The 20,217-nt window shown below is 37.0% G+C and overlaps 1 protein-coding gene and 1 pseudogene across 2 annotated transcripts in view; both read left to right on the forward strand.

Annotated features, from left to right (window-relative positions):
• The first annotated feature begins 365 nt into the window (after positions 1–365).
• Positions 366–5,572, forward strand: LOC309493718 (E3 ubiquitin-protein ligase TRIM35-like). Its single transcript, XM_082162930.1, has 6 exons — positions 366–869; positions 1,823–1,918; positions 2,493–2,714; positions 2,796–2,818; positions 2,965–3,083; positions 3,762–5,572. Exons 1-6 carry the CDS (start codon positions 486–488, stop codon positions 4,490–4,492), a joined length of 1,575 nt encoding a protein of 524 aa, XP_082019056.1. The 5' UTR covers positions 366–485; the 3' UTR covers positions 4,493–5,572.
• A 2,226-nt stretch (positions 5,573–7,798) lies between these two features.
• LOC309493648 (NACHT, LRR and PYD domains-containing protein 3-like) overlaps positions 7,799–20,217 on the forward strand; it is a 44,145-nt pseudogene continuing 31,726 nt past the window's right edge. Inside the window, exons 1-3 of the transcript XR_014211773.1 lie at positions 7,799–8,028; positions 9,051–9,244; positions 13,568–13,775. The product of XR_014211773.1 is annotated as an NACHT, LRR and PYD domains-containing protein 3-like (transcript). The remainder of the gene's footprint in view (positions 8,029–9,050; positions 9,245–13,567; positions 13,776–20,217) is intronic.

Below are 20,217 nucleotides of genomic sequence, written 5' to 3' on the forward strand. Positions count from 1 at the left end.
TATATCAAATGAAAAATATAATTATATGTAAAAAAAAAAAAAGTAAAATGAAATGTTTTTCCACAGTTTCAAAATAGGTGTATCATGGCTCTATGTAGACGTTTACTAATAAAAATATTTACTAGCCTCACCCCTAAACCTAATTCTTACATAATTTTTTTTTTTTTTTTTTTGATGAGTATTGTGCATAATTTTGTATTCATGTGTAATTTATAAAATGTTACTAATACTTCTGGTAATGGGACTTGAATCTGTTTCTGAGGGGATCGTGAGCTCAGCGCCCCCTCTTGTGTTCAAAATAACTTTTTTGAACCCGTGATACTTCTCAAACTTTTCTACCAATGAAAGTTTGACATGTCATTAAATCAGGGAGTGTTTTGTTTGTTTAGTCTCTCAGCTTTTTCGCTGGTCAGTCAGTTGCTCTGCGGGAAATCTCGGTTTATGTTATTGCTTTTCCTCTACGCGTGGTATTTTTCTCTTTTTAAATGTCTCTGGAGGAAGAGCTGTCGTGTCCCGTGTGCACTGAGCTCTTCACTGACCCTGTGTTATTGAGCTGTGGTCACAGTTTCTGTCGTCAGTGCATTAATGATCACTGGACCTCGAGCAGATCCAGAAACTGTCCCGTCTGTCGACAGCTTTCACCTCAGCAACCGGTGTCCAATCTGAGCCTGAGGAACACCTGTGAGTCTTACCTGAGAGAGAACAACACGAGGAAGGAGAGGGAAAGAGAACATGTTTGTCAGATACACGGAGAGAAAATTGAGCTGTTCTGTCAAACGGACGAACAGGTTTTATGTTCAGAGTGTAAGAAACTTGAGCACGGATGGCACAAAATACATCCGCTACAACAGGCTGTACGACAACGAAAGGTGAGTGAACGCTGAATGTGAAATAAGCATTTCATTAGCATGCCATGGCGTTATTAAACGATCATTCTTTTTCTTTTTGGAATAACAAATTATATGTGTGTGTGAGAGAGAGAGAGAGAGAGAGAGAGAGAGAGAGAGAGTGTGTGTGTGTGTGTGTGTGTGTGTGTGTGTGTGTGTGTGTGAGAGAGAGAGAGAGAGACTGTGTGTGTGTGTGTGTGTGTGTGTGTGTGTGTGTGTGTGTGTGTGTGTGTGTGTGAGAGAGAGAGAGAGAGAGAGACTGTGTGTGTGTGTGTGAGAGAGAGAGAGAGAGAGAGAGAGAGAGAGAGAGAGAGAGAGAGACTGTGTGTGTGTGTGTGTGTGTGTGTGAGAGAGAGAGAGAGAGAGAGAGAGAGAGAGAGAGAGAGAGAGTGTGTGTGTGTGTGTGTGTGTGTGTGTGTGTGTGTGTGTGTGTGTGTGAGAGAGAGAGAGATAGTGTGTATGAGAGAGACTGTGTGTGTGTGTGTGTGTGTGTGTGTGTGTGTGTGTGTGTGAGAGAGAGAGAGAGAGAGAGAGAGAGAGAGAGAGAGAGAGAGTTTGTGTATATAATATACTGGTCCTAAAATTAACACTAACACAAATGCGAGTAAAAATCAGCATGGCTGGTAACATTGTTATGAATGAAAATGCGATGTTGTGAGTGTCATATTTTAGAGTCATGTGTGTCACCATGATGGCGTTTGCTTTGTAGGCCTGTTTGTATGAATGACACTGTGCTAAAAGTGTTAGTGTGAAAGCACTCCTGCTATCTGAATGTAACTCGCTCTGGATTGGTTTACTGCAGGATTCAGAGGGATTTGACACATTCACACCCTGTTGATGAGGCTCCACTGGGTGTCTATCACAGACACAGATGTAGGAAATAAGGTTTTCTTTAAATGAATGCTGCATGCTAATTCTTTGTTTTGTCTTTAAAGGAGAAGCTGAAAGCAGCTCTTCGTCCAGCCGAGAAGAGCTTGTGGTCATTGCAAAATGGTGCAGCACAAGATGCAAAGACCTCGGATTACAATCAGGTGACGAATTCCATTGACATTCTGTTGTTAGTAAACTAGCCAGATTCCAGTAGAGGACTAAACTGGTTCCAGTAGAAAAAAAAAAAAAACTGGGGAGAGTTGTAATCCAAACTTTTATTATTTTTTATGTAGTTTCATATTTCATATTAAATGCTCTGAACTGTACTTTTAAGACTTTGTAAACCTGGTTTGTCAACAAATATAGAACAAATACATAAAATAAGTCTAAAATGATTTGTGTATTAATGTTGTGTCAAATGGAGGTCTATAGACTGTCCCATTCGGTGCGGAAGTCCACATTAAAGTCATTTCCGTTTGTTTACGTATAGACCTGAAGCTTGTGCAGATGTTATATAACAAATTAAACAAGAGCATCTGCCAATTCAGATGATACACAGTCTAGCATTAGACATTCATTTACATAATCGCAAATGAAGTTTAAATCTAGATGTGGAAATCCCTTTTAGCACACAGACACGTACAACTTCTAATGTAGTTTCAGGAGGGTGGTGGTCAAGTTATCAAACGAGAACATTCAAATATTACATTAAAAATGAACACTTAAACCCCCCAGTCTCAAGTCCAGCAGACAGAGAGAAGAATCAGGGAGGAGTTTAAGAAAATCCACCGGTTCCTGAAAAAGGAGGAGGAGAGCAGGATAGCAGCTCTAAATGAAGAAGAGAAACAAAAGAGAGGAAAGCTGGAGAAGAGAAGGAAGGGGAGAATACATTCACTCTCAGACAGACTCCGAGAGGTGGAGGAGGGAATGAAGGATGATGACATCACTTTCCTTCAGGTGGGGGAGGGGATAAACTTCACACACTCACACGTTTTGTTATTTTATTACAGTCACTAATCTAGCTGTGCATTTTCACAGAATTATAACAGCCTAATGAGCAGGTATTTATTGGTTTCTAAGTAAAACAAATATAATAGAGTTTAGTTGAGTCTAGTCGTTACTCTGAGAGCTGTGTGTGTGTGTGTGTGTGTGTGTGTGTGTGTGTGTGTGTGTGTGTGTGTGTGTGTGTGTGTGTGTGTGTGTGTAGAGCTAAATACACGCTTCCAGATGCAGAACTGAGTTCAGAAGCTCTTGTTGATGTTCCTAAACATCTGGGCAACTTGAAGTACCAAGTGTGGGAGAAGATGAAGGACGTCTGCCCTTACTGTGAGTGCTAGACTTCTAGAAAAATAACTAATAGATATCACCATACTTTCTCAAATGATTAATCACTGTACATTAGACAAATATAACATTTCAGACTTGTAATACAAAACAATTTTGTAAATGAGGCAGTTTCATTTAATTAAATACACACTAGTTTGTATACATTTCCAGAATAGAAAACTGGACATTGGATGAAGCAGATTCAAAATTCATGTTTGTTTTCTTGACATACTAAAGTTAAAGGTTTTTACAGAGGGGATTTATAGGCCTATTTGTATGAATAAGTGTTAGTGTGAGTAAAAGTGTTAGTGTGAAAGCACCCCTACTATCTGAATGTAACTTGGTCCGGATTGGTTTACTGCAGGTCATGCCTCAGATTCAGAGGGATTTGACACATTCATACCCTGTTGATGAGCCATGCTGTCTATTATCACAGACAGAACCTGTAGATAAAGTGTTATGAATATGTGCATTTTTGAAGGTTTATTCCCTCAATAGTCTGAAAGAAGACAAAACAGCTATGAAATGTTGGAATGTTATGGAATGTTATGGAAGCAAAACTCCCACAAAATCTCCCAAACATCCCCAAATTGACAAGTGCAATAAAAACGATAGATTTGCCTGTAGTGTGTTTCCTTAAATTGACTGACAGATGATCTCTTCTTCTAATCTCTCCAGATCCCGTGATCCTGAACCCAAACGCTGCTCCACCAGACGTCTCTGTGTCCGATGATCTGACCTCTGTGACCTCATCATGTTTCCATCGGCAGGACAAGCACAAAGCTCTTCGTCTGCACAGGAACCGGATGGTGTTGGGAAGTGTGGGATATGGTGATGGCGTTCACACATGGGAAATCGAGGTGGGAAACAATCGCCACTGGACACTAGGAGTGTGTTTTGGATCGGAGGGAAAACCTCCTACACAACCTCTGACCCCTGAAAACGGCTTCTGGGGTCTCAGACGGGATGGATACTTGTACCATTTCCTGAACACAACACTAATCTTCAAGCTGGTGACGAATCCCCAAGTAGTGCGAGTGAGGCTAGAGGATTGTTATGACATGAAGGGAGGATGGTGGAGGAATGTGAGTTTTTATGACACTTCTAATGATTACCTTTTTGCCAACATTGGAGTGCCTGCTGGGAAGGATCTCTTTCCATTTGTGATCCCAGAAGAGCCTTCTGTCCCACTGCGTGTCGTCCCAGCTAAAGTTACTCTGACCATTGAACCGTTTGAACCGTTTGAACCATTTGAACCATTTGGACCATTTGAACCGGTTGAACCAAAGCTTTCCTTCAAGGAGAGACATCGAGTCTTGATCATCATCTGTTTTTGTGTCATTATGGCGATATTGGTGATTCTGTCATGGAATATCGATGACAAAGTGCATGAAAAGGAAAGCATTTAACAAGCTGTCCATTTACTGACATAATGGTCTGTTGCGATGCCCCAGACATTAGCAAACAAAAGGTTATGGACTGTCTTAATTGTCTAACTAAATCTTGGAGAAAGTCTGTGCTGCATTAATGTGGCGTAACCTGAAAAAGACCGGTGTCATCATTGCTAATATTTACACTTACTCACTACTTGCATCTTGATTTTAGTCTAATTTTATATGCACATTTATTTTATTCTTGCATCACCATGTCCCTTTAATCGCTGTACTTCACCAGGCTCCCAACAGGAGTGTGTGTGAGAGAGAGGAGGCACGAAGACGATCAGGGCTGGTGGTGTGTGACGACACACATCTGTGATGAATGAAGCCTCGTAACCGCCACTATTAAATACTGAGTGTATCCGGTCCTAATCCAACCGCTCTGTTGTGCGTTCCCCAAAAACATTTTTAGCAAACTATGGTTTCAAGTTCCATCGCCTGTTGGTTTGGCCAACAATATAATAATTGTTATAGTTATACTCATAAATATTGTTCTTGTTGTGAATGTGTCTAAATGCTGGGGACAGTGTAAACATCTGTGGTAGTTTCTGTTGAACCGTCTCTTATTATTATTATTATTATTAATATTAATATAGACATTTTCCACAGTAGTTGATCACTGATTTCAAACCAAATTACTTCTAAACTTTGAGATTAGGATTGATCCTTTATCCATCTCACAATATCCCACAGTTCTTCCCATTGCTCCTCAGCAGATATAACAGTCATGATGTTGAAAGCTGGTGCTGCATATCTTTGTGATGTATCATATCTCCACACCAGAACTGAACTGCTCGTGACTCATTATTATTCCCAGCAGTGCTCAGTATCCTGGATTGTGTGTCGAAATATCTTGTTTGGCCAGTTATGCAAAGTCTTAAAAGTACAGTTCAGAGCAGTTCATGATATTTGATTCTCTTTTGTTGTGTAGTCCAAGCTTTCATCTCTTTATGCTTTTGGTCATTAGTTGTTGATTTACATTGGTATTTTGTCTTTGACAATGGCTTGCTGGTTTTCTTCAATAAATCTCAGATTGAGGACTGAGAGATTCAGTGTGAAAGCAGACGTCACACACTCACACACTCTCTGCTCTCCTCTATTTCATGTCTTTCTGATTCTCAGTCTGTTTTCATTCTTCATCTTCATTGGTTCCTCTCTCATGTCCTGAATGGATCAAGACCTGGGGCCTCATGTACAAAGACTTGCGTTGAATTCATACTAAAACATTGCGTACGGACAAAGCTGTAAATGTGCGTACGCACAAAAAAAACCAGATGTATGAATCTCTGCGTACGAAGGATCCCACGCATATTCTCTTTGTACATCCCAGTTAACGTAAAATTGAGCGCACATGCACGAGCACAACGCCCCACCCAGTCTCCTCCCTTAATTAAATTAATTTAAATATGGTAATGAGTCCACTTTGGCAAAAGAAAACAGTAATAAAATGGCGGCAAGAAACGAAACTTTACAGAAAGTGAATTGGAGGAGGTGCTACTATCGGAGGTAGAAACGAAAAAAAAAAAAATTTATTTGGAACTTTGTCCTCCGGAATTAATAACAAAAGGAAAAAATATGAGTGGGAGAGTTTGGCTGATGCCGGTGGGATCTGAAAGTCGCACTGTAGAGTAGTACAGTTGAGACACTTTTTGCGTTTTGATTTTCCACACAAAAATAGACACTGAAAAGAAGTGAATTTCCACATGACATGCCACATGACATTTCATTAGCTTGTAGACTAAGATATTATCAATCAATAATTCCTACAAGTAGTTTATATTTTCCACAATTAGATCATAAAAATAAGGTGCTTTTTGTCTCAACTTTGTCTCAACTGTACCAATATGTGGTACAGTTGAGACAGTGCATGGTACAGTTGAGACACCCATTTTTAATGATGTAAAGGTAACTAACCATTCATTGTAAATAATAAAAAATAAAGACAAATAAAGAAAATAACAATTGGGCAACATTTTTTTTATTCATCCATTTATATTCATTCATTTTATTTAAATTAGCACTGGTTAAAATGTATAAAGCAGGAACAAGATATTAACAATATTTCTTAATAATACACAGTTTAAATATCACAAATATCTAATTTTATTTTAATTTGCGTCCTATGCTGGCTAATTACGACGTTTAACCTGTTATCATCACACTGAACAACTAAACAGTGTGTTTCCTAATAGAACTCTATCGGGGGTACAGTAGATATGTGTCTCAACAATCCCCCGCTGGCCACCTCGCACATTTCTCTAGATTTTGCAATTACCTTGCATGACACAGTACCATGAAATATGTCCGTTTTTAGGGCACAGAATAACGTTTGTGGTGATACCAGTTATGTTTAACAGTCATATAGGGATAAAAAGCTATTCATTGTGGAGAGTGCATGGTGAAGTGAACATCATATCTTAGGAAAAAAAAAAACTTTCCCCGATATCTTCGGATCGGAGATGCGTCCGTTGTTCAAATTTCCCACGATCAAAGAGGACTCTAATACGCTCGCACAGCAAAAATCACAACTTGTGCTTGCTGCGAACACAAGTTATTTAAGGTGTCTCAACTGTACACCGTCTACCCTAAATGACCATAAAAAGAAATGGTCTGATATAAAGGTGGACATTAAACCAAAGCTGTCATTGCCATAGACTAAGGGTTGTATCAGTTTGCATATGCTTTTATATGTTCTTACTTAATTGCATAATTGATAGAATATTCCCATAATGCTCGTGTGACAATATTATGTCAATTATTTTATAAATTGCAAATTAATAGCAATGCTTCCCACAGGTGGTGGTGCGATAGACTTGTAGAACGAAAATTCGTTGTGTAATGTTTGTAACTTCACTTCATTGCCTGTAAGAGTCGCCAACGGACAAAAACAATGAGAAATGTACGTACGCCAGACATGAAATTGGCGTGGATGAACGCACATTCTCGCGTTAATTTCACTGTTAGTACATACGACCGTGAGCGTGAAAGCTGGCGTACGCAAAGTTTTTGTGCGTACGCAAGATTGATACATGAGGCCCCTGTTGTTTAATATATAGGCTTGTTTGTTTGACTTGAATCACAGAATATGGTGCCAAGCACACCAGTTATTTCCCGTTTACCTAAATTTTGAACACATTTACATTGGTAAAACAGGTTTTTCTCTGCTCCATGTAATCATTTTTCACATGAACATTTCTAATGTTGATCAAATGGAGTGGTGACCACATAACATGTATGTCTAGTTTCCATATTGTGTTTAATTTTTATTAATAAAATAAATAAATAAATAAAACCCCAGCTTTAAATCACACCAGCCCCGAGGCTCACTGGGAATGTGATGACCGTCTGGGCCACTAGAGAGAGCGCACTTGTTTTTCATATGGGTGGAGTTTATGGGTCTAGTTTCCAGGTAACTAGAATCACAACTGACTGAGGAAGAAAAGAAGAGACGCAATTTTTAGGCTTTAAACCGGTCAACATTTGATAATTAAACAGCCACTTATTTCATGGTAAGTTCAGAAATTATTTATATAACCACGTAGTTATCCAAAAGAAATGCTATTTGTATTTTATCTTCATTACATGAAACTTCAATCCCAAAATAGCTCAATAGCTCTTTCAAAAACATCAGCGATTAAAGTGTTTACTTGAATTTTGATATGCATTTAGATTTACTCAGGTCAATAGCCTATACCTTTATTAAAAACAAATGCTGGTTTATATCCTGATATGTGTAGATCCTGGGTGAAAAAAGATCAAGATATTTCTCTACCAGGACACTAATGAACAGAAGTTATTTTCTAGTGTAATCAGACACAACATCAGTGATCATATGATTGTTGTTTCTGTTGCACAAAGAAACGAGGCACGCAATGGTTGTTACATAAATAACGAACGCTTTTACCAGTAATGCAGGTGTGATGCGTTCAGTGCAGAGCAAAAGCAGTGATGCATTTATACAATGTGTTTTTGCAGCGTTGAGCGACGCAATGGCCAATCAGAAGTGTCTTGTATTTGCATTTAGTCTTGCAGTGTAAATGCAGATGAATAGATTTGAAAAATATGTGAAGGCTACATGCATGAATACTAATAATAACAATATAAATAAATATTAGCATTAATTATTTCATTATGTATCAATTTTTTTTTTTTTATATGAATAAATAAAATAGGTAAATAGAAAGAACATGAAATGTACATGAATATAACAGAAATTCCTGTACACAAGTAACTCAAGATGTCTGAGATGGACGATATTACAGAGGTCATAAATAATGTAAATAAAACAGTCACACGCATACAGTATACATTGTGACTAGAAGCAGATTTGGGTTCGGGCCGAATTCCTCCCCCGGACAGCACGCCAAATACGCATAATCTTTAATCAGTTTAATATGATGTAAGTGTGAACTCGTGAAACGCAAAATTGAAAACTTTTTTGACTCACTCTTATGGAACAACATAATTGTATGCCTGTCTCTCTATTTAATTTTTGAACTATCTTTTTTAAAACTTTGTTTCTATGTAAAAGGGCAATCAAGTACAACACTTTTTTTTGAGAAAGGAGAGTAAGATATCAAATTGAGTCACCAGAGAAGATGAGGAAACTGCTTCTCAAATGAGTTCTTCATCTCCTGGATCAAGCTGTGAGCCTATTAAGAGTGATCAGTCCATGAGGAGTCGACCCTCTGGATCCAGTGATGCAACAGTGACCTCTGACCCCTGGTAAGACACCAGACATGTTATCATTTGACTGATGCCTTTTATGAGAATTAAGGTCAATGTATTCCTGAAGGCTGTGGTTGGTGAGTGAGTGAGACTCATGGTACCATCACAGAGACAAAAAATTACTTTCTCTATTTTATTTAAAACAAATACTTTATACGTTTACTGTTTATTCATTTAATTTCTAGCCTGCATTCCTCTGATCAATCTTGGAACGTCTGCGTTACAACACTTACGTTACTGCCAACTTAGGATGAAACACTTTGTTATATTCTTATTTCTGAATTGGTTTCATTAACAGGTAAAAGTGTAAAAATGGTTTTGAACCAACATCACATTGTATTATTGAATCAATGCCTTTACCATAGATTTTTTTTTTTTTTTTTTGAAATATAATAATTTTTTCAACATTAATTGCAGGTGCAAACATGATGATGATGATGATTCAATGCGGTATTTTCTATATTTCTATACTATATTTTCTGTACCGTACCGGTACAGAAAACCGGTACGTTTTTTTGTTTTTTTTCTGTACCGTAAAAAAAAAAAAAAAAAAAAAAAGAGATGTTTTTCCCTTTGAAACATCACTTATCAGGCTTACTGTATGCTACTCTGAATAATACCTGAACTTCGTATTTTGAGCACTTCTTGTGTTGTTGTTGTTTTTTGCCTCTTTATGATGACTCGCTTAAATTAGTCCTAATTTGTAAGTCGCTTTGGATAAAGGCGTCTGCTAAATGACTAAATGTAAATGTAAATCTAGTCTACCCATCACAGAAAACTTTCTGCTTTTGTCATTTTCTGATTTATAAGCTGTTTTCCTCAAGGGGGACAAGGATTTGGGAGATTGTCATCTTTTGTGGGTGTCAGGTGTGGAGTTTTGTTTGTCCACAGTTTCTGTTTTACCGTTGAAGTAAAATCTGCCACCTAAAAAAGTTTAAGAGATCATCCTGAGGACGTAGGTCAGATTTTCAAAACACCACACTGTAATGGAGTGGTGAAGGACTATAAAAAGCTAAAATTTACCTCACTGAACAATGTAAAACTTTCCTGACTGTCTTCACTCTGGGACTAGAGCCCTATTCAGACGGGACTAGTTTAACATGGAGAGGTGGGGTAAAGTAATAATTACCAGAGCTTCTCTGTGATTTTAGTCCCGTCCGAATGTGCATCTCTTTTACCTAAAAGGTCCGGAAAAATTACCTCAGGTAATGCTAATCCCGTTCGAATAGACCCGCTGTAAATATTTTGTCATTTCCTGGTTAAAAGTAGTTTTCCCGCAGTTTTTCAAGTATGGAGGCGCTTGAAAAGGCATTCAGTTGCGTTCTAGACGCTGGGACGAGTCTGTGGAAAAACTCAAGTGTTTTACACACACCATTCAGATCAGAGAGAAGATCGACAGCACTTGTTAGAGGCACGAAACATCTTTTAGCGTTAGGTAAGTGTTTAATACCAACACAATCCAATCTAAAGTTAATTAATACATCGTTCGACCGGACATAACTGTTTTATATATTTAAATAAAGGTTGTTTGCGCACATGATATCAGGAAGCAGCCAATATTAACCAACTGCAGAACCGCAGAACCATATGTCATAGTGTGAGGATGACAGCGCCAGCCTAACAGTCTGATGCCGGAAGTGGGCGGGGTAAAAGCATCTAAGGGGTGGAGATGGGTAGGTTTAGGGGTGGGTTTAGGGATCAGGGGGTGGAGATGGGTAGGTTTAGGGGTGGGTTTAGGGATCAGGGGGTGGAGATGGGTAGGTTTAGGGGTGGGTTTAGGGATCAGGGGGTGGAGATGGGTAGGTTTAGGTATGGTATATGTAAGGTGGATATGTATGGTATGCGGTTCCGGCATCATCAGACTGTTAGGCTGGCGCTGTCGTCCTCACACTGCTATGACATATGGTTCTGCGGTTCTGCAGTCAGACCTATCTCGAAGCAACACACATGACGACACGACAGGAGAGTGACGGCGATGTGCAAATCGAGTTACTCCTCCCACTTCTGCTAGTTTTACTGAGATATCTTATCCCGTGCGAATTGGCCATTAATATTACAGATGTCCTGTGGTAAAATTACATTACTCCATCTACCCTTGCAAAATTAATCCCGTCCGAATAGGGTTTAGGATATGTTGTCCTGAGACTGTGATGACGCTCTCCACCACTAGAGGGAGTTTATTTATCATACAGTGGAGTTGAGTAGAAGTGAAAGTAAAGGATGACAGAGACACCATTCCGAGGATTTAAACCACACACACACACACACTCTCTCTCTCTCTCTCTCTCTCTCTCTCTCTCTCTCTCTCTCTCTCTCTCTCTCTCACACGCACGCACGCACGCACACACACACACACACACACACACAGGTATCAGATTACAGTCCTGTTGACTCTTTGCGTCACTAGAGGGAGTGAGTTTGTTTTTCATATTAGTGGTGACAAAAATACACACCTTTACCAGGTAGAAACACACGGTAGAAACGAAATGAATAGAGTAGGAAGAGAAGAGACACCATTCCTGGCTTTAAACCTTTTAACTCTGGATGTTTAAACTGTCGCATATTTTGCGGTAAGTTCAGAACTCATTCTTCATGCAACCATGTAGTGATAATAAAATGAGCTGCTATTTATGTTTTTGCTCTTCTTTCGTGGAATTTAAAACACAAATCATTATATTTTGACCATAAATTATGTTTGGTATCCCGTGATCTTTGTTTTAGCCTAATAATAATAATAATAATAGGTTTAGTTTTATATAACAATAGTTATAATACTAATAGTTTGTTTTATATATTACTGTTGTTTAAGTGTTCAAGTTCGACACAGCACAACAACACTGCATTCAGATCGAAATAGCTGGACTGCAGTTGTGCTTTATTGTGTTTAAAGGGTTAGTTAATCCAAAAATGAAAAATTATGTCAGCAATTTCTACCCTCATATCGTTCCAAACCCGTAAAACCTGTTTCGTTCATTTTCAGAACACAAATGAAGATCTGATTAAATCTGAGAGCTTTTTGTCCTATTCATTCAGATCCAATGCGACTAAATATAAAGTACATGAATATAAATATTCACTTTAATAGTAGCAGATTAGGGTTCTTCAGAATGTAATTTCAACCAAATTTCTGTATAAAATATTAGTGTTGGCTATATATATTTTTTTGTATTAATTTACTTTTTTATAATTTATAATACATTTTTTGGAAGTAATTTACTTTTTATATTTTATAATTTATTTTTTTTTGAAGGGTTTTACATTTAAAAAGGACTGTAAGCTGGATACATAAATTATACACAATAACTGAATATTTCAAATGAATAAATAATAAACAACAACATAAAATAAAATAGTCCCTCTGTGATGTCTTTAGAATGGTTTCTCTCTGCAGATGATCGTTTTCTCATGTGAAATCCATGAGAAAAGTCTTTGTTTCTGTTTAAGTAAAATTAATTTTTATTATGGCCAAAATAATTAGTTATTAGTCACAGTTATGCTCAGTTTTGGTTTAGTTTTCTATCAGTCTGTTTAGTCACCTGTGTTCTTGTGTTCCTTTGTTTCCCTTTTCTTGCCATAATCAGTTTCAATGGATATGCATTTGTTAATCAGAGCTGTTCATCATTTAGTTCATCACCATGTGTATTTAAGTTCCTCATCTTCACTCATTCTTTGTCTGGTATTGTTGGTGTTTACTCTGCACTCTCGAGTTGTTCATTTCTGTTAATAAACCTTGTTACTATTTTGAAACTCTTAACCTGCCTTCATCTTCATCATCTTTAGACTTTAAACGTGACACTATTATGAACAGACAGTGCCTTTCTCAACAGTATAAGGAAAGTTAAAATCATAGGATATAGCTTTAATATTTATGTGACTCTGCATTTTTATGCATAAACCAAATATTTAGTAATTCTAACAACATGGATTGTAAGTAATTTTTTTGTTGTTTACTTGCTTGGTGAAGAAGAGAAGTGTATCCAGCTCTGTTTAATAAAAGACATGTTCTGTAAAAAAAACAGAAAAGAAAGAAAAAAAATTAGATTTACTTTTCACAGTATTTTTTTTCACAGATTTAAGAACCGTTTCAAAATAAATGTGTTTATCAGGAGGATATTATTATTATGAGAAAATCAGTTTTGACCATGATTTTCTTATATTACATTGAGCTGTCTTTGCATGTTATCATAATATGGGGATAAATAGTTAGATTGCAATGCCATGTAGATAAAGAATGTACTAACGTTGTCGTTTTTTACATTTTTACTTTGTTGTATTGAATAATTGGACTACAGAATATAACTCTGTGTTCCCACAATTAAGGTCTGAAATCAGTCTCTCCACACTCTTTTGGCAAATGAGAGTAGGAGAAAACTAAAATGAGTCTCCATGTCAAGAGAGAAGATGAGGACACTGCCTCTGAAACGAGTTCTCCATCTCCTGGATCCAGCTGTGTGTCTGTGAAGAGTGATCATTCCAAGACTAGAGATCCTCCTAAATTCAGTGATGCAACAGTGACCTCTGACCCAAGGTGAGACACTGGCCATTTTAGGACTGGCGGCTGCTTTTATTCAAAGTGATTTACAGTGTATTCCAGAAGCCTGCAGTGGGTGAGTGCTGATACTGAACCTTCACAGAGAAGCACAAAATCACTTTCCTGAAATTCCACTGTCACTGTCTTCCTAACTTTCCCAAACAGATTCGCTTGCAGTTTTCAAGATGTGTATGAAGACTTCTATTGACTAAATCCTGTTAAACCACTAACTCTCTCTCTTTCTAGTAATGAATGTGTAATTTGCTTTAAATGGTTTTGTATAAAAATATCTGTTAAATTAGATTAACTTCAGTTAATCTAGACCAGAATCTTTTAAAAGGTTTTTAAATGGTTTGAAGTAGTTTGAAGTTTAAAGTTTGAATGTTTTGAAGGCAATAGTCTATCATGATGCTAGCATGATTTAGCATGTAGCTAATATGATTTGAATGTTGCTGATATGATTTAAAGGGGTGGTATAATGCCCTTTTCACAATATGTAAATTAAGTCTTTGATGTCCCCAGAGTGTGTATGTGAAGTTTTATCTCAAAACACCCAACAGATATTTTTGTATAGCATGTTAAAAGTGTCACTTTTTGAGGGTGAGCAAAAACGCACCATTTTGTTTCTGTTCCTTTAAATGCAAATGAGCTGCTGCTCCCGGCGCAGAGGGCGTATCTTCAAGAGCTTGTGTCCTTTTACCATACACAGACATGCACTGAACATTTCAGAAAGCTTTTAGCCTTTTATGTTCAAACCGGAGTGAGACAATGATGGAGAGACTCAAGAATAAGTGAGAACATGTAGAAGCAACAGGACATTTCTGAATGGTTAGTTGGTGAATTTATGTACCTTATGTGGAGTTATCTTCTAGTCATTGATTAGCATATTCTGTCATGATAATCTATAAATCACGTTCCCGGGGGCGGGGTTTATGCAAATTCTAGGGTTGGCGATGTCACTAAACCTGGGAGGAATGTGGTGTAGTCTCTACCAGCCGTTTGTTGTCCTTAAAAAGCAATTTCTTTAAAAGCAAATATCTCCCTTTGCTTTGAACTTCCAGCGTTGTAACTTTGCAGATGTTGTTTATGCTCAAACAGCAACATTACACACTAACTAAAGTTAGAAAAGTGAAATCATAATCAACCACCCCTTTAACAAGTTGCTTGCTAGATTAGCATGTTGCTGCCATGATTTAGCATTTTGCTAGTATGATTTAACATGTTTCTAGCATGATTAAGTACATTGCTAGCATTAATTAACATGTTGTTAGCATGATTTAGCACATTGCTAACCCTAACCCTCAGACTAGACCTTCAGACGGTTCTAACTTAGTGTGCTATATTTTTTCTAATTGATCAGACTTATGTGTGTGCACACCAAAAGCAAAGTGAATATTCCCATTTCGTTATTCGTTGTATATTACTCGCAGGATGTTTCTTGTTTTTCGTGAATAAAAAAATTGCACGGTGAGGAGTGTCTTCATGCACATCATCAACAACATTTCTTTCTGACATTTTTTCCGTCATCAACCATGCTGGAGATAACTGCTAATGCTGCTTTGTACCTGTTGTGGAAGTCCCAAATATGATGGAAAGCTAAACGCTGATGTGTCTGGGTTCACAGAGGGTGACACAGGAATGGATTTTCAAACCTTTCCCATCCCACTCCCACAAAAAAAAATCCTGTCCCATCCCAATCCCACGAAAAAAACTGGGGGAAAATCCCGTTTTGAAAAAAAACATCTTCTCGTCTTCCCATTTTCTCCCAATCCCAGAAGAATGACTCCCATTCCCTCCCACTCCCGTGTTGTGTTTTTTTGGCTGGAACCTGTCAGTTACAGTAAAAAATACTGTACAGATCACAGCATCCCTTATGGAACAAAAATATATGGGAATATACTGCAAAATAAAAGGTAATATATTACATACGTTTCCATATATGGGAAACTAGTGCTTATATTTTTCAATATACTGTAATATATGCATTGACCATGTATGGCTATATATTAATGAATATAACATATTTAATTCTGAACACAAAAATAGCATTACATGTAATATTCACAGTTTTTGGAGCATTCACAAAGGAACATTCATTCAGTCAGTTTTTAATGCCTTATTCATTTTTAATTTAAAAGGTTGTCCGGTGTGTGTGAGTTTTTTTGGGGGCCCTTGTGCTGAAGAGTAAAGCCTGTGGTTCGGTTGACAATTGGCTGAACACCATTAAGACTATAATAAGACTATAAGTAATGACTGTGCTCTCCTCTAAAGTGAAAAGTCTCTTCGCTAAATACTTACACAATACTAAATACTATACTAATACTTGCTAAATAGTACATGCAGGTGTGCTTGTGTTATGAAAATATGATACAACTTATAATGTAAATAATTTAAAGAAATATAAGAAATATATTACATTATATATTTCTCTATAAATGTGTTTATGTTGCATGACTAAATATATCTGCAATATATTACATGTGCAGTACCATATCTGATTACATATATAGTATGAAGTATGATAGTGAATATAAAATTACATACATTATGATATATTAGTAAATATATATGTACTACTATATGAAACATATTTTTCAAATATATGAAAAGCAGCAATTCCTTATGTATTATTCAATATATTGTAATATATTAACACAATATATTATTCTGTATATTTTCAATATATTATAATATATTGTTAAACTGTTTAATATATTGATAATTCATAGGAAATATATTTTTGTTCTGTAAGGGATGCTCATCTTAGTTGAATAAAAATCCAAAATGTCGTTTATTTATGACACACACACACACACACACGCACACACACACACACACACACACACACACACACACACACACACACACACACACACACACACACACACACGCACAAGCACACATAAACCCAATTTTCACTGAGTTTCCATTAAGATGGAGTCCAGTGCCAGAAGTTGAGATGGGACTGGCCGGTCATCTTTGTAGGCTTGTTCATAAATTTCAGCACCAACTCGTGGCTCCATGACTCAGTTGTTACTGAGCTATCATTTTCCGACAGTAGTCGTTGCAGCGTGGCTTTCATGTCTGACTCCATTTTGATTATGATTTTCGCGGCTACAAAAGTTGATGGAGAAGCCTCCTACTTCACTTATTTTATTTTGTAGATCCAAACTTTCATAAATACATAGACAAAACAGACTAGATTTCTTCTGAATGAATAACTGGCTATTGTTACCAATCAAATGAAATCAGTGTAAACTAAATTCATCTTAGTACTGCACAGAAGCTGCATGAAGTGACATTTAGATGTGGTATTTATGCATTTGCACTGCAATAACAATTGCATACATAATGTTACGAGATGAATGTTTTAAATATAAAACTATGAATACAGAAATATGAAATGTTGGAAAAAAATAAATAATAGGCCTACTTTTAGATGGGAATCTAAAGCTGCCTGCAGGTGGCAGCAAGTTTTAATGATTGAGTCACTGAATCCTTCAACCGATTTATTCAAAACAGCTGAATCATTCAGGAACAAAGCAAATGACTGGTTTTATGAATGGCTTAGTGAATTAGTGATTCGCCCCCAGTTTAATTTTTATTTTTTATTCAGAAACAAAACAAAACCAGTACTCTTGCTATTTTTGCCCACTTGAAATTTCCAACCCTGACTGAGAGCAGTATATATATATATATACTGTATATACTGTATATATATATACAGGGTTGGGGAGTAACGGAATACATGTAACGGCGTTATGTAATCAGGATACAAAAATCCAGTAACTGTAGATTGTTACAGTTACGTCAAAAAACGTAGTAATCAGATTATAGTTACATTTTGAAAAAAGGGGGAATACTTTCAGGATTACAATGGTTTAATTTAAAACTTAATAAATCAGTATTTTGGCATAATAACACTATATAAAGCGCTGCTTGATTATACAGTAGTTCCTGGTTCTGTTGACAGTAATGACTCACGTGTGCCACCGCTGTTGCATGCGCAAATAACAGCTTTCTACAATCTCCTCAGACGCTGAATGAATCACTGCTACCAGTAGAAACGTTGCCCGCGGGACAAAAACGCTTTCAATTCATGGAAATTCCGCTGACATTAAGAAGAAAATGCAAACAACATGGTTGTACCAAAATGTCCTTTCTTAATCTCTTCTCACTTAACGGGATGTTCGCTGCCTAGGTAACATAGGGGAACTCCCACTGCCAACGCCCCAAGTTTAGTCAGGCAAATTAAGAAAGATCACGGCTTTAGTCAACATGTAGCCTAGGCCTATTTTAAAATAAACTAATATTTAGATTGTGTAGAAATTTAAAATCTTGTGTTTTTTGTTTTTTCCTTGTACATGTTAGTTAAAAATAAAACAAAAATAATCTGTAATACCATACAGTAGCCACTAGATGTCTGTATAGCCCTTTACATAAATATTCAGGGCTGTGTGTTCCCAAGTTGTGGAAATGAGACATGATTGCTTAGTTTTAATAGGTTTTTAGCTACAACATAGTTACTTACAGCTATATGACATTTTCTTAAATAGTTTATATTTTGCAAATATTTTACACCGGACCAAATTCTTAATAAATAAAAGGTTTTCCAAAAAAAAATATTTCTTCTTGCTTGACTTTATTTATATATGTGAAGTTGAAGTAATCCAAAAGTAATCCGATTACATTACTTTCATATTGTGGTACTTGGATTACGTTACTGAATACTTTTTTCATGAAGTAATTTGTAACTGTAACGGAATACATTTTTAAAGTAACCCTCCCAAGCCTGTATATATATATATATATTAGGGGTGTAACGATACGCGTATTCGTATTGAACCGTTCGGTACGAGGCTTTCGGTTCGGTTTTCGGTACGCATTTTCAAACCGAAGGGTTCGTTGGACCATTTTTCCTGCCGACCAAAATTTCTTTATTTCAAATGTAGGCACGTTGCGCGTGGCAAGCGCTCTCATAATGTAAGAGACGCTGGCGCGACCACAACATTGCCCAACATCAAATGGCAAACGTAATGCAAGCGGAACGAAACTGCTCGTTATTGTGTGGTTGAAGGACCATTTATCAGTTTGGACCAGTGCAGCGCGAGCCGATCGTGATCATGCGACACTGTTACTACACAGCGGTAATAAGCATTGAGTTCGCCACAGAAGTAATAACATCTCTGCGAGATCTAGTGAGAAATATTCACATTTCTCCGTTATTAACGGATTAAACAGCGCTGACGTGGAAACCTGGAAGAAACATTGTGCCATGAATGAACTATCCAGTGTCCACAGATCAGCAACATTCACCATGGATTTACTGTAGTAACACTAACTACAACCATGGAAGTTTGGCAGGAATAGTAGGCTATAATGCCTTCAAGTAACATTACGTCGGTTTTATTTTGACATTATGAATACAATTGCTGCCCTCAAATGTTAATATGAACTAAAATAAACCTTTGTTTATAACTACTACAAGTAGTTTTTTCCAAGGAGCTGCTTTGTTTTATATGCTCCTAAGAAGAGTCAACTATAGCTCTAGAATTGCTCAAAGTAAAAAAATATCATACTTTATGATGTTAGATTTAATTAAAAAAAGAATAAAAAAATTTAATCAAGGAAATTTCTTTCTTTTTGCTGTATCAAAAACGTACCGAACCGTACCGAACCGAACCGTGACACAAGTGTATCGTATAGAACCGAACCGTTACACCCCTAATATATATATATCAGAACATATCAATCATTATAATGTAATTTTAATATATATTTTAAAATATAATGATTAGTGCCTTACAGAGCATGTGAGCGGAGTGGAGCGGGAGCGAGCGGGGAGCGTGAGCGGGCGGATCTTGGACAGAGCGCAGAGCGGCAATTTCAAAAGGACGGAGCGTCGCCCTATTTCCCGCTCCAATTCCGCTCCGCTCACGCCACGCATCAGTCAAAAAATGCGCCATGAAGAATAAAAAACATATATAGGCATAGCCTAAGTCGCATATTTAGAAATAAAAAAAAAAAACAATGTTACAGATGGGACAGTTCTCCGTTACGGATGTGAGCGCTCTGACAGCGGCACTAAAAGACTGCTTTAAAACTTTCACTGAGACCTCAAACAGAAAGCACAAAGCCTGTCTTTAAATTTAATTTCGTTTTGTATTAATTGTATCTTAATTTTGATCAGTGTTTAATCAACCATTATTGTCTGGATTTAATAAATAAGTAAATATATTAGAAAATAGATAATCACGACACGAAGGCGCCGGCGGGTGAACCTGGAGTTTGTCTCATAAATGAACCGAAACTCAGCGTATAGCCTACTGACCTGAGACATAGGCTATATATAAAGCTTGAAATGTCTACTTTTAAACAGAACAATTCAAAACGAAAGAAAACAGACTGCTCTCTTATGTAATCCGTGTGTGCATTTCTC

Source organism: Leuciscus leuciscus (assembly GCF_965113295.1).
Source record: "Leuciscus leuciscus genome assembly, chromosome: 3".
Taxonomy (NCBI): domain Eukaryota; kingdom Metazoa; phylum Chordata; class Actinopteri; order Cypriniformes; family Leuciscidae; genus Leuciscus; species Leuciscus leuciscus.